Below are 15,526 nucleotides of genomic sequence, written 5' to 3'. Positions count from 1 at the left end.
TCTCTGCAGGCATGACAGCTAGAATTTTTTTCCCCTTTCTGAAAACTGAGAGGCAACCATGTGACTCTAGGACCTGGAGCTTTAATGGAGGAAGGAGAAGAGAAATATTTGAGACTCTTAATTAGATTTTCAAGAGTTTAAAGCACTCTGTTTTCTATCATCTCCACTTTTATAACAGGTTAATTTTTAGGTGTAAACTTTTCCACCTTATCCATGTCCTTTCTTTTCAAGGTCAGTTTATTATAATGTATTTATATTGTAATAAAACCTCTTGTGCTCTAAGCTCTTCAAATCCTCCCTCTAATCATCTCCAATCCTTCCTGCTCTGGATTTCCTTTTCTCCAGGTCCCAGACCCTGAATTTCTGTGTTGTTCACCCTCTGGCCCCTGTCTCAGAGCTCTCTGTCCATGTATTGTTGCTCTCACCTACTTCAAAAGCAAAGTTCCTCCTCCTGCTTTCCCAGTAGCTGTTCACACCAGCTACTTCCTTCCCATTTGCTGCTGAGCCTTGCTGGTCAGAGTCTTTGTGGCTTTCTTCTTACAGATGAAGAAACCTTGGTTCCTGCTTCTGATGAAGTCTTAAACATCTGGGCTACACACTGAACTTATAAAAATTCTGAATGAGAAGGATCCTGAGCTTGTAGAAATAGGATACAAACAGGAAAAAAAATTACATGGGAGCCCTTCGTTGTTACATGCTGTGTGTTGTGTATTCAATAGACTTGATGAAATTTCAGGTTAATTTTGACCTATCAGGCCTTCAGTGAGAAATAATTTAAATTATATCAGTTATCTTCCTTTGGAGCATTCAAAATGAAGATACATTTGAACACTGAGATCCTCAACCAAGATGTAGGCTCATTAAATCTATGGACAAATGCCTCTTAAGACTCCTCTGCTTTGCTAAGAAGGCTATCGCATATGAACAAGAAAGTTAATGCATGCAGAGAGGAACAGAAAAACGCTGGCTCTAGTAATGGAGATTGTTACAGAACATAATTGAACACTGACTGCAGCAAAGCTAAAAGGAGACTTGCATTACAATGACATAAAATCTTTTTTTTTTTTCCCCTAACCTCTGATTTCAGCTCTCTGACTAAGAGCAGGTGCTGGGCAATAGCTCAATTTCAACAACCCATTGCAGCTGAAAGAGTAGATGCAATTGTGCTGTATCCAGCAAAATTGAAAATTACTTTAAGGGGGGGAATGCAAATGTTTTAAGACAGAAAATATTCATTCATCTGCAGAAGGAAGCATAAAATTAGCACAGCCACATCATTCTCATTCCTCTTTATATTAAAGCAGGAATAAGTGCTTGATAATTTGCTGTTACCTATATATTTTCGTGTCTTTGTAGTGATACATTTTTTAAACTGCCTTGCCTTGTGAAAATGCAGGAAGTGGAGTTTGTTAACAATTAAAATGTTAGAATTTATAAAAGCCTTCCAGGCAACATTTCCAAAACCTGAAAATATTTCTGAATCATTTGGCTGTTCACCAACCCATGGCCCTTCCCTCCAGGAATCAACGGTTAAGCATTTGACCTCTCGTCCTGCACCTCTTCTGACCTGTCTGGAAGCACTAGTGGCAAAGTTGGAATTAACAGATAGTTACTGTGTTATTACCACCTGAAGGCCTAAGTATCCATTTGTTAATGCCCATGTTGTACCACTGTAACACCAGTGAAACCAACTGTATTATTGTACATAAACCATTAATTGCTCAGACCAACATCTCCTAGAATTAAAAACTATTGCAATATGAGTTGGACATTCTAATTCAGGCACTGACAAGATCCTATCACTTAGATTTTCCTAGGTGGAAGACTGAATGAGTTTATGAAAAAACCATCTTTTTTATGTTCATGTTCCATATGTTTATTAAGTGCCTTCCAGTATTTTTATTTGGATCTTCTGACCCATTTATTGTTGTAGCTCATGCAGTGAGTCCCTTCTATTTTTCTAGTGGCTGCAGAAGAGGCTCTAGTATTTCTTTTCATACTAACTTCTGTCTTTAAAAATGTACACAACCTCTGGTAAACTTTGTTACTTTAGTAACCGGAAGAGCACTAACCAGAGATGTTCTTCCTCCCTTGTGAAGTAATTATCCCACATTAGGAGATCCTACAGTCTTTAGACATATTTGGCTTCGCTCTCTCTTGTTTAAGAGAAAAGTTGTTTTAAATGTTGGAGCTCTAGAGAGTGTTGGGATTTCTAAGGGATGTGTCTGTTTGGAAAAGAGAGTCTGCCAAAATACTCTCTCAGAATGAAGGTGCAGCAGCTCAGGTTCAAGCACACATTAGCAATGAGAGAGTCCAGGACCTAGAGGAGGTATTTTAATCATTGGCATCTGCTAAAGCCTCTGCTCTTGTGTCTGTGTTACCCGTGGTTCCTGGGTGGTGTTAGAACAAGAATGTCAGCACATGCTCTAACCACAGCTGAATTTTTGTGTGTTAATGCATACCATATAATTTTTCTTTCACTTGCAATTGTTTTATAAATAAAAGAATGAGTTCTCTATCCTCTGACCACTTAAATCTCAATCTGGGATTTTTAGAGTAAAATTAAATACTTTGTGCCTTATACTCATTAATAAACATTTTATGGGGTAATTTGTGTCTTCAATGAACCTTGTATAAATTCATAATCTTTGACGTTATTTAGTTGAGGCAGAATTTGTTGCAAATATTATGCAATGCTGTAGTTTTTAATTCAATAACAATATTAACTCTGTTTCAGACAGAATATTGTTAATGTTTAGATACTATAGCACAGAGGCTTTGATAAAATGATGTGTGTGTTGCTGGAAAGGAGAACATGAACTGTATTTCCAATCTTCCAAAGTATTCAGAAACTATGGAAAAGTGTCCTTACTTACCCCCAAAAGATGCAAAGTTAGAAAAGGCAAAAGAAGCAAACGAACAAGTTTTGCTTTGATGAATTGAACAAAGAGTGGAAGCAATCATAGGACATTAGGCAGTAATGAACTTGGGACTGGTGGATAGACTGTAAATATAAATCCTAGCTCAGCTTCTGCAAAGTGAACAGGTGTTATGGCCTCCAGTCCATTGATTCCCAAAATAAGACATGTGGAAAATTGCTGATCCATGAAACTCCATTAAGAGCTTGGCAGGACCCTTAAAGCATAAACAATTATGAATTTGTTGGTTAAGGGTTTGGTAATGGTAAATGGTGATCTGAGAAATTTTAAAAGTTGGTGATGGTCTGTTGGTACAAACCCTTTTTGTTAAATGCTAATGTCATTTGTCAGGAAATCACAGTTTGTCTCTGACTTGGGGTTTTGGCTCTTCTTCCTTTGAGTTGCAGCTGAGAGAGAGTTGTATTTCTTTCCCAGCAATATATAATACCAATGTGAACAAGTAGTGTCTTTTTTTGTATATGTAAACATAATTTACATATCTTAAATCATCCAGTTGTGTCTCATTACAAGCCAGTGGCCATGAATCTAAGGAAAGGATATGTATTGATTATTTAAAATTTTGTCTTCAACGTGATGGCTGGAGTTGTTGGTTCTTTGGGTTTTGGGTTTTTTTGTAACTTCTACTGCATTACAACAGGGGAGAAAATTGTGGAACACTTACTGTTCAGGACAAAGAAGATGATGTAAGATGCCAATTAAGAAATTTAAGGTAAATGTTTCTTGGAGAAACTTAGTTTTGCTACTTTGCTTATGCATGTGAAAATCAAAACAGCTTTCTTGATGAAATAGTACATTGCAGGGTATGTGGATTTTTTGTATTTGTCGAACGTGCTATAATCCACACTGCTGAAAGCCTGATTAAATTTTGTAGCAAAGTCTGCTTTCTTCAGTCTTTACAGTAGTTTCTGTGACAGTCTTAAAGACATTAAAATGAGAGTGATATGACAGTGAATAACTTAATATATTGTATGTATAATGTTTTATTTTCTGTTTTATTGTGCATTTGTTTGCTGCATTTTGAGCCACAACTAGATAACATCCACCTAACAGAAAAATTCTGATAATTTTTCTTAATTGGAAAAGGAACAATTCAAGATTTGGGGAAGGTTTGGAAGGAATTTGGGTGGGAAAAGTAAGCATCTAATATAAACATTGAAGAGCCAGCAGCGAAAAAATAGTAATAGTTTGATGATAATTGATAAAGCAGTAATTTTATGTTTAGGCAGAGATTTATTTATATTACACACATACTTGAATTTTTTTTCTTTTTTCTTCAGCAGTAGAGGCATGAAATATTGAAATTTGAACTTTGAATTTAAAATACAGTTAGGAAAAAAGGTGGTTTAATACAGATTTTATGAGAATTCTGATTACATAGTTTCTGAATATACCAGTTATATATTTGAATAAACTGACCAAATGCATGTTTAGAATATCAGGTACTGTCACCATGGAAAGCAAAGATGGTATTTTGGAGATGTCTCTACCTATTGTAAGTGGTACCCATATTGTAACTTTTTCAGTTTGAAAGTAAAAGGATATTTCTTTTCATCTCAGCCATTACTATATAGCTGAAAAATTTCAGGCCAAATTAGGCAGTCAGTGTTGCTTGTTCAGGAATGATTGGGGGAATAATGTGAAGAAAGACTGATAGAGGAATCATTGGGGTCTTCAGACTTTTATGCCGATAAAACATCCCCATTAATGTTTCTGTAACTTACTTTATTGCACATAATGTACTATAAATAATTTTTAGACTCATTAATGGCTGTATTTATTTGCTATTTGTTCTATTGTGCTATTTTTTGTTAAAACCCTGGATAAAATTTCAGCTTTCATGCCATCCAGTGATGCATTAAAATATAAAACCTTGCAGATTCAAAGAATAGACAGAGACTACAGAGGGCTTTGTTGATATAGCGATTTGTATGTTGATATGGATCTTTATTCGTGGCTGGGTTCCTAATGTTTTTCATGTAGCCCTGTATACTTTTGTAATTAGCTTTATTGCCACTTGAGGTCAGCAGCGCCGAGAAAAAAGAAGTAAATAAACTGTCTTGCTTCATTGCAATCGGTTTTCATATGCTTTATTTAGAATAATTAAAAATCAATACAGTCTTCAGATCTGTATATACATTGTGCAAAATCAAAGGATTTCTTTTGAGCGCACAGCAGCTTCAGCAGAAAGTCTTCCTTGTAAGTTACTACAGAGTGAAAATCTAGAATGGCTTTAGGGAGCACTATTGGCTTCCCGAGCAGCATTGGGTAATCGTTGTGGCAGAGAAGGGTATTCTGTACAACGTGATGGTGACAGGGTTTCAGCCTTATCTTTTTCTTTATACTAAATTAGTGATACTAAATCTGAATGGAATAAGGTCTTAGTGCTGCAGGGAATACTTTGGAATACAGAAATGGCAAATATCCGTCCTTCTTAGTGCAATCAATGTTCTGTCAAGATGTGAGGAAGATGTTGCCTAAAAAAAATCATTCCCCCCCACCCCCCTCCTGCTTTAATCTTTGCTTTTAAAAATAAAAAATAAAAAAATTTTAAAAAAGCATGAGCTTGGTGCCAAAGTTACTAGTTACTGAACAGGATTTGGGAAACAAGTGTTTAGCTCTTGGCTCTGTCATAAGTTTACTGTTGGCTAGTCATTTATTTAGCTTGAGTCTCAGTTACCTATCTGTAAGTCAATGGAAGATACTCACTTCTCTGGTGAAGTTTTAGAAGAAATGGGGTTTTATGGGATTTTTTTAATATATTATTTTAACAGTGGGAGTGTCAACAGTAGCAGCACACCTGAATCTTGGTGTCCCCTTTCCTGAAATTCATATTGTTGTTTCTTGTGAGTATTCTGTTCTTCCTGTCCTAGATAGCTGTGTAACATTGCTAGTAAACAAATCCTGTGTTTCATAAGTGACCGCTTTTTAATAGTTTGTGAAGTTATCCCCATGCATGATTGGCACCAACTGATATTCCTGTCAAACCTTTTATTCAAAAATTCCCCTGCACCAGGCAAATTTAACAAATGATAGAGACAGGATCGATTTACTGATCACCGAAATGCAGCAGGGGAGATGTAGGTTAAATATTAGGAAATACTTTTTAGCTATAACGCTGATTAAGTCAAAGGAACAAACTGCCAAATGAAGTTGGGTAATTGCCATCAGTAGATTTTCCAGGTTATGAGTATGCATCCATTTAGGAGGGATGGCTTAAAAATAATGCAGTCAGTTTTGCCACAGTTCAGAACTTGGACTGAATGACTCATTATATGCATATTTTATCTCAAATAATTTTTAAAATTTCTTCCCACTTTACTCTAGCTAGGGATAAAGCAGCAGGGATGTCAGCAAAAAAGAGTAAAATTTTCTCTCAGTGTGTGCCAAGCCTCCATGAAATAAGAAACAAGTTATAGTGAGAGAGAATAAAGCCCAGATTGATGTGACCTTTATTATTTTAACAGTGTCTTTCAGCACAATTACAGAGTTGCAGGATTGGAGAGAACAGAGCCGGAGTATAAAATAACATAAATAAATAGAACAGGAGCCAAAGCAGTCAGCAGGAGGTGGTTGGAATTGGGCAGTGAAGGATGGGTGAAGGGTTTGCATTTGTCAAAGCCTTTATGATTCAGCCACCATAGTTGCAAATTCTGGAGAAGGGAAAAATTTTTTGAAAATATTAAAAAAGGAAAATGTAAAGAAGGAGGAAGCATATTACAATGATTACAGAGACACTGGTGTAGCAGAAAGATCACAATAACAGAAGAACAAAGAAATCCAAGTTAATTAAAGGGAAGGTATGACTTGGGAACTCTTACTGTGAAATGAAAGGATTTTTTGAGGGTAAGGGAGAAATGCTATACAAGCCAGACTGTCAAGACTGTCCACTACTATTCATCTGAAGAACTTGATTAGTTCCCTGTTATTCCTTTGTAATTCTCAATGGGATGAAGGCAAGAACTAGAAATTTAATTTTGCAGTGAGATAAATTTCCTTTATATCAGAGTTTGGCAAAGAAACTCATTAATGAGTCTTTCAGAGTATTCATGTCTCTATATTATAAATATATTACATTTAAGCTCAATTTTTTAATGGCAAATTGACTGAAAATGACAGATTACGAAAACAGAGGGCTGACACAAACCTACCTATCAATCTTGACCACATTGGTGATAATGAGAAACATTCCTGTGATCTCAGAGGGCCCAGGATTTTGCCCTATGGCTTTCATTAGTGTTACACCCATAATATTTACATAAATGCATCTATCTGCAGTTTGGGGTTATTTTATGCTTTGGTATATATAATGCCTTTCAGCAGGGTGACAAAGCATGGAAAAGACACATTTGTATCCCGGTGAATAGCTGCCTGGCATACCGCGCTCTGAATACTGTATTACCCAAGGAGGTTATAACTCCTAACTCCATCTAACCTTGGAACAGTTACACATGAGAATACTTTGCACAGTTGTGTGTGCCTCAGAGCGTTAAAAATGACCGACTGGAGGGAATCCCAAGAAGGGCAACAAAGATGATAAAGGGATTAGAGGGTATACAGAGAGAGTGGTTTAAGGGTTTAACGTAATCAGCTGAGAGGAAAATGACAAAAGGGAAGGCAGTCAACTGTAAAGGCTCAAGAGAAAATTATTGAAGTTTGACATAATGAAGAATAATGTCTTGCAACTAAAAAAAGATAGCAAATGAAAATTAGGCATTTTAAAAACATTCTAATACTCAGTTGAAAAATGCTAAACTCTGAACAAGTGAGATCTTTTCTCACTGGTGTGTACAAACAGTACTTTTGATGACGTGTCCAAAAAACATGTTGCCAAATGCTGACAAACCAGACTGAGAAATAAAAGTGTCAGAGGGTTTAAATTAAATCCAAATTTATCCATCATTTTGAAAGATGTAAATCCAAATTAGGATTAGTGATGCAGATTACTTAACACAAAACGTGTATAAATCCTGTACACAGTGGGTACATAGATTGAAAGTGTTGCAAACTGAATTTGAGAGATAACATAAAGTACTTGTGATAGAAACCCAGACTATTCTGGGAAGAAAAGGAAAAAGGCTATGATTATTATATCACTGTGTGAATAAATTCTGCAGAGAGAAACATGAACTGCAATGGATGAAACCTTTCCAAGAGGGAAAACTAACTATGCATATTCTATTAGAGCAAGTTGTCATACTTGCTACAGCTAAACTAAATCCTTTTTATAATAATTTGTATCTATGGAATATATTTGGAAAAGGTTATTCAGACTTGTAGCCAAATATTTTCTATAATACGTTATGATAGTGATACTATCACTTAATGGTAATATATTTCATGGGTACTTTCTGATAGCCAGCAGACCATAAAATACTCCTTCATGAATAACTGTTATATGCTTTATACTTTTTGAAGGATTTTCGGTATACTTTAAATATTTCAAAGATGTTTTGGCTGAATAATCTGGTAAACTAGTTCACTATTTATTTTCATATGAAGGTTAGCCCAATCACAGGTGGCTTGTGGAGGCATTGTTACAAAGTGTATTCATATATGCAAAAGTATTGAGATAAGGCACCATATATTAGCCCCTGCCTATTGGTCATTCTTATAAATGTTTATTGCCTCTGACTGGCCTGCTAGTGAGAGAATCCTTGAGATTGACTACATCCTCTTTTCCAGTTGTAATTCTCCTTCCAAACAAAATTATGTCTTTATTTGCACAAATAATAGTTTTAAATTATAAGGACTTAGACTATTTTGTCATGTAAAATAATTTACTAGCTGTCTTGTGTCAAAGCTCTGACTTAAAAAGAGAGGATTGTTTCAGTGCTCAGTATAGTTTAGTAGTTTATACCAGCCTAATGCATACCCTGTAGTATTTTACTGAAATGACAGATATAATTACAGAGAACATGTTGTAGGCTAATGATTTCTCTCATCAGAATGTGTTTTTTACATTATCTGTACAATAGCAAATCTGTTTAGGAAAATTCATAAGTAATGACTTACACTAATTAATTTTAGAAAATACAAGAGCACAAAGAGGGATAAGAAAAGGACTTCTGAAGTATTTTTCTTTTTAGTCTTGACTTTTACCTGTGGCAAGGCCATGACTTACCAGTTGTAATTTTGAATGCTTAATGTCTCATTTTTCCAATGTTTAAAGAAATAATTGAAATATTTTAAAATATTTGCAGAAGTTGAGCTGTATCAAGGAAAATATTTTGACTTACTGGGATAAAAATTTTGATTTGTTCTGTCTACAGTGCATGATCTTTAAATTCCCTATGTACGTTCTCAAGTCTATTAATATCAAGAAACTGAAAGGCATTCTGTGCATGTCTAGTGCTAATACACAAAATAGATTAAAAAAAAACATTATAAGCAGAAATCTTCATTTTCTTTTCTCCTCTTATAAGCATTCTCCTGAAGCTGACAGAGCTGCTTAGGCATCACTTCCCAATCCAATCTGGAAGCTAATGTTTGTAGTTTTATTAGTTAACCTGGCCTTGACCTGCAATTTTTTTCCAATTCATCATCATCTGTTCACATCTGTGGAAGATGGAGGGGGCTTGACATCACACAGAAGACGATCATGTCTTGCATGAACAGGCTTCAAGTTTTCAACCATTTGAAACTGGCAGATCAGCCAGAAATTACAAATCTTGATTGGACAAAAGGTAAGCTGGTGGAACTATTTCTGAGCTGAACAGTCTTGCAGGAATGATAAATGGTTTAAAGCAGGAGACCTAAGAAAAAATTTGTAATGTAAGGCCTCTAAGTGGAAGAAGGCTGATAGGTTAGGATTAATGTTTGTGATGATATGTCTGAAAAAGATGGCTCTGTGGTGTTAAAAATCCATGAAGATCAGTTCTTACAACTGCTATGGCCTGCTGAAGGACAGCATTCAAGGGCCTTCTAGTGAATTAATATTAATCCCTGTGAAAGGCTGCATGTTTTTGATCTCTTAGTGATGTATGAAGGTGATGTTTGAAACAAGGGGTAAAAGTGATGCCTCATAATTCAGTTACAGGGAATAAACCAAATGTTTTGCAACAGATATACAACATTGCAATACTGAATATGAATGTGATGTACATTCATAACTTTACATTTTATTTACATAGGCAATTATAATCTAGAATTGGATTTATGAACTAAAGGAAAAGCTGAAAAGTATCTGTCATCCTCATCCTTTGGTCACAGTCCCAGCTGATAACTATGCATGTATTTCAGGCCTTTCTGGTGTAACAATTTGCTGTCAGAGTCAATTTTAAGAAATGGAAAAGAAACCGATAATGTTGTATAGTAGGGATATGGCCAGAAGAAGCAAAAGGAAAAAGCCCTTCATTCTCTTCTCATTATTGCCTATAAATTCAGAGTAATCCCATTTCAGAGTTAAGGAAGGGTAAAAGTTGCAGAAGAAAGAGATAAGGAGAAGAGGTGTTTCATATGCTTTGTTACAATGTACGGGCTTTCAAACATTGTTTCAGCTATAAAAAAAAAGTTATGGTCAATCTTAAATTGAAAAGTTAATGCTGTATCCTCTTGCATAAGCCAAAATGATTCCGCAATATAGTTCTTTTATTCCAATTGATACTGCTTTTGTTTTGCAACCTTCTGGGAATAACTGAGAATGTTTCTCATGTGAGCTTGGCAGATCAGCTGTAAACTTACTTACCTTAATCAAGTTTTCTTCTGAAAATCTTGCACATTGATTTTAGTACCACTGCCACTAATTTTAAAGCATATGAAATTTCAAATAATGACGCATTCCTCGGGTTTAGCGCTGCTAAAGTTTAGCAGGAACTTCTCCTAAGTGCTTCACAATTGTTCTTCTGCAACAGTAATAGAATCATGATCTGAGAAATTAAGAGGCTTTAGTCTAGAAACAGGATCATAGTCACTGATATGCCAGTGTGCTATGGGCAGGCAGTTTAGCTAATATGTCAGTGGATGATTTTGCATGTCATTTTTTTAGCTTCTAAACTGGGAAACTATGTTAGTCAACCTTATTTTGCTTTTTATTCCTTTTTTAATTGCTTTTTATTTGGAGATGACATTTTTTTATAAATCCAAAGATCAGGTAACACAGAGTTGTGAGGTTTTTTAGATCTTTTTTTAGACTTCACCCTATTGTATGGCTTGCTAATATGGTGAAAACTTAGCAATTGCCTGCTGTCTAGGTGATTTGCTACTCTTACCACAAACCTCTGCTACTATCTCCTCCAATGAGGAAAGATTTAATTCAGAAATGCATCTCTTAATGTCTATTCCAGTGTGTCTCAGGGATGCAGAAGAGGAAAACGGAAAAATTTTATATGTGGGCTAATTTGATTCATCCCAAAAGGGAATAGAAAACAGCAGTATTTTTTTAAGCAATGCTGTGAGAAGAAAAGTTGTTCTTTTCTTGTATATAGTAAAAGGGAGTGACAGGCTTTCTTAGCTCTGAAGACCCACATAAACACTAGCAAAAGCTGGATAGACAGTTATTGTTTAGAAATTCCATAGCAGACTGACTGTACTTTGAATTTTAAGAGCATTGTTTTGCTAAGTCATGCATTAATTTCCTATTTACTAATCATCAAGCAGAAATACTGGTACTCAGCTTTTTTACTTTGTCTTTTCTAAGTTTTATAGTCAAGCCCAGGTCTTTGAACTGTCAGTGTCCTTATCCTCACTTCACTGAAATCAACAGAAAAATTAAACTAATTGAAGTAGAAGTTGGATCGGCACTTAGTCCTGTGGTGTAGTGCCTTAACTACATCTCGTTTTCTGCAAACTCGGGCCCCCTCTAGTGTCAGAACTCGGCTCCCGTTTCCCCTAAAGCCTGCAAGCAAGGTATGGCAAACATAGCAGGACCTGGCATTTCATTAAATCCAAATTGTGTCCTTCAGAAGGTCACAGCCCCCAGTGATTCCTAGATTTCCTCAGCTCTTGTACGTAAGAGTGATATTCGATTGTTACCGTCAAAGTTTACTCCTCTAATCACATACCATCAGCTCCAATTTTACCATCGCCGTCCTTATCTCCAGCAGCCAGAAGAGCCTTTGTTTCTTTGTCTGATAGGTCTCTTCCATCTGGGGTAAAGCCCTTCAGTACAAACCTAAAGAGGAGGCATGGAAAAAAGGAAAGTTTTTTTCAGAACAGTTTCACTTTTTATTTAATTGTACCACTGTTTTGATATATGAGTTGGAATCCAGGGTTGTATCTTCTGTTGCTGACCTTCTCCAACATTCAGGAAGAGCGCTTTACTCTGAAACTGCACTTGACTGAAGAACTATCTGTAAGGTATCGATCATTCCTGTATTTCAGGGTCCTGCAGTAAAAGCTACAACTAGCTCCCTCCAACACACTTTAGATCATATAATCAGCAAGCGACTGATTATTGCACACAAATACTAGTCAAGAGATTGAATTGTACTGGAGTCTTGTAAAAAACAAAACAGGAAATAAGACTCTTAAGGGGAGGTTATTTGAGAAAGGACGTATCTTTACTTACTTTAATTCTTCCTCTTCAATGAAGCCACTTCGATCTTTATCAAGAATATGAAAAACCTTCTTCACATCTTCTGGGCTCTTCTTTTTCAATCCTACCATCTCGAAAAACTTCTTGTAGTTAAAAGATTCAGCCGCTGTAGGAGATGAAAACCCAGAGTACTGCTTAGAAAAATCATTGAAACACATACCAACATATACCCGTGGTTTTCTTCCTTACTACTGCGTGTCCTACCCTGGGAGGCACAGTCGAGCCCAGCCGTGGTAGAAGGTAGATGTGCGCGCTGTAATCATCCATGCTTCACAGACACTAATCGAAATAAGCAAAGGGGGAAAGGGGCAGTGTCTCCCTTTTGCAGATGAAGAGCTGAGCTACAGAGGGATAGAGACTTGCCCAAGGTCACACAAGAAGTCTGTGGTAGAGTTAGGAGCTGAAGTCTAACCTACTTGGTCTCCTTTCAGTGCCTGAAATCTTTTCTTTTGCTAAGTTTTACACTAAAACAGTCATCTGAGAGCAGACGCTGGCTATTAGATCGCTGTCACTTTTTGACATTTCCACCCCTGGAAAACCCCCCCACTCTTGCTCGACCACGGAGCCTAGCATTGACGAGAAGTGTTTCGGAGTACATGGCTATTTCAGTTCTGTTTCTCCTGAAGGCTTACTAGAAATCGGTGTTGCATTTCGACCGCTAAAGGTATGTGCAATCGTGTTTGTAAGCTCAAAGACTGCAAGGGAGCGCTGTACTGTATGCTGCCCGCCAGACCGTGAGGCACGGTCGCCAAACCCGGAGCCCTTGAAATCGGAGCCGAGATAAATGAGTTTACCTGCTCCACCTCTCCTGTCCTTTAACCGCACCCGCTTTTGTCCCACCCATTTAGCCTAACGACTGTGGTGTGGATTAGGCGGGTGTAGATTAGAAATCCAATACAGTGACCTCCAAAACGTGCTGTGGAGTTGTTTTTTTGGGTTTTGTTTTTTTTTTTTCTTCCCGATGCATCCCTATTCCCGCCGCAGCTTTTCCTATTACATAAAATTAAGGAGGCTCAGCCTTTCGGGATCTGCTTGACTGAGATCTGTCATTAGTTGCTGCTAATTGCGTCTGCTCCGGCACTTGGAGATGGACCTAGAACAATGGAAGCTAATGAGAAAAACAGCTGCTGGGTCGAGCAAAGCAGTTTTGTTGGTCCCTTCGACTCTCCGGCTGCTGAGTTTATTCGGGCTCAGCGGGTTTTGCGCTTCTGTCTGTTTGGGAAGGTCATCGCACAGAGCAGGACAGAAAGAGGCTGCTCTCCTGGGTGGGGGGACCAGCCAGGTAGTTTGGAGGGAGGGGAGAGATACGAGTTGTGCATCCTGGAGCACGATTTCTGGCGTTTCTTTGAGAGCAACCTTAACTACCCGAATTTCTGTAAGCACGAAGGGGGTTTACTGTCAGGTTAGAGGTCGCGATGAATTAGAGGGGTAGGTAGAGAATATCTGAAACCCGGAAGAGCGTAAGAGGGAAGTATGGACCGCTGCAGCCATTCGTCCTGCAGAAAGCTTCTGCAGTCGAGCAGTGCACCCGCTTGCTCTACTGTTGCCTTCTGCTCCATCCCGAAAAGCAAAGCCCACCCGGGGATTCCGCATAGAAAGTAAGAAAAGAGCGGTCTCTTGTCTCCTTGAAACGAGAAACAGCAGTTCTGTAATACCTGAAACTGAATTTCAGGGGTGACTGGGAAGATGCCGACATCCACGGCTGACTTCCCTATCCCACATCAAGATATAATCCACCCTGGTTCGCCGAGGGTTTTGTTCCCTTTGAAAGTATCCTCTCGGTAGAAGCAAAGTCTGTCCGCAGTTACTGCTTGCTTTCCTTTAAAATATTTCAGCTCTGTAATGTGTAGGGCAACTTTGCTGAGGATGCAGCCCTGCACTTGATAAACCTGTCACGCTTTCACTGCACTTCTGAAAACATATCCTTATTTGATATTTTGTCTAGCCGGATCCTCTAATCTTCCTCGAGCTTAAATAAATGCACTACTATCCTAAGCTGAAGAGACGAAAGGGGAGGGAAAAAAAAAAAAAAAAAAAGCACTCACCTGAAAAGGCTCCCACAGCCTTCTTGATATCCTCAGCGCTGAGCACGTCAGTCATAGCCATCCTGCAACTGTTTGAACAGGGAAGCAAGTGCGAAAAGATTAAAAAGTGCTTTTCTCATCATTTCTGCTCATATGACCAAAGCTGCAGTGCTGTGTGGGGATGGCACACCGGGAAAGGCTGGAGCCGTGCCAGCTATATAGCTCTGCGTGGAGAAGTGCCGTGGGCTGTCGCTCTCCAGTTTGCAGAGCACCAAGTAGTCCACAGACGCGAGGGTTCGGCTAAAGAGAGGGGACGGGGATGCCTTTGCGGGGACCGGGGTGGGGGAGGACGCGAGTGGGGGTCGCTCCCTGGAAGGTTGGAGCCTAAGCCTTACTGGAGCAGTGCTAGAGTCTGTCGTGATACCGGCTGGAGAAAGAGTTGTGCCAAGGTCAAGTTCTCGGGTGCGGTGGAAAAGCTAGTGGTGCAGAGCAGAGCCTTTTCCTTTAGTAAGTCAGGACGAGCTTTACCAGTTATATTCAGTGATGAGTAAGGAACTGCAGCATATGCCAAGCTTCAAGCTGCTCTTGAGGTCGGGAAGCAAATGTAATGTAGCTTTTGAACATTTGCCTTATCGTTCAAACACTTTAAACATCTCCCCCTTCTCCCTTCCCCCTCCCCTTCGCACACATATTCCTCTTAGACCTCGTTTCTTTCGGGCCAGTCCATATTAAGCATCATCGTCACTGAATTAATTATCACATCCCTGCGAATCCTACAGATCCCGTTTGTAATGCACAATATGCTGCAGAATCTTCCGCGATGTGATATGGTGAAACGAAATGCGAGGTGACAACATGCTCGTGAGGAGCTCCTGTGCAATGATGGGCTTCTCAGGCGGGATCGGGCACTTCCCCACATCGTCAAAAAAGATTTAGGAATTGTAATGTGTTTTCTAGGGTTTGGTTGTTTGGGTTTGTTTGGTTTGTTTTTTTTTTCTCCAAGAAACTGTGCCCATATGGCAAGTAGTCCC

The 15,526-nt window shown here is 38.3% G+C and overlaps 2 protein-coding genes across 4 annotated transcripts in view; one reads left to right on the top strand and one right to left on the bottom strand.

The window, feature by feature from the left end:
* Window positions 1-15,526, top strand: part of NCF4 (neutrophil cytosolic factor 4) — a 56,257-nt gene that overhangs the window by 3,006 nt on the left and 37,725 nt on the right. The window contains exon 2 of the mRNA XM_075753306.1: window positions 3,577-3,648. The gene's annotated coding sequence lies outside the window, so the exon portion shown is untranslated. The remainder of the gene's footprint in view (window positions 1-3,576; window positions 3,649-15,526) is intronic.
* PVALB (parvalbumin) lies at window positions 5,011-15,087 on the bottom strand. 3 transcript variants are annotated; one of them, XM_075753332.1, is made up of 5 exons: window positions 15,024-15,087; window positions 14,517-14,584; window positions 12,445-12,577; window positions 11,939-12,048; window positions 5,011-6,589 (listed from the first exon to the last, which is right to left on the bottom strand). In XM_075753332.1, the coding sequence occupies exons 2-5, from the start codon at window positions 14,575-14,577 to the stop codon at window positions 6,561-6,563; spliced, it is 333 nt and encodes a 110-aa protein (XP_075609447.1). In that variant the 5' UTR covers window positions 14,578-14,584; window positions 15,024-15,087; the 3' UTR covers window positions 5,011-6,560. The 3 variants fall into 3 exon arrangements, with proteins under 3 accessions (XP_075609447.1, XP_010302651.1, XP_075609456.1); XM_010304349.2 differs by having other exon boundaries at window positions 14,891-15,058; XM_075753341.1 differs by lacking the exon at window positions 15,024-15,087 and adding an exon at window positions 14,920-14,938.

The sequence above is a fragment of the Balearica regulorum genome, chromosome 1 (genome assembly GCF_011004875.1).
Source record: "Balearica regulorum gibbericeps isolate bBalReg1 chromosome 1, bBalReg1.pri, whole genome shotgun sequence".
Taxonomy (NCBI): domain Eukaryota; kingdom Metazoa; phylum Chordata; class Aves; order Gruiformes; family Gruidae; genus Balearica; species Balearica regulorum.
This window is presented reverse-complemented; position numbering and strand designations above follow the sequence as displayed.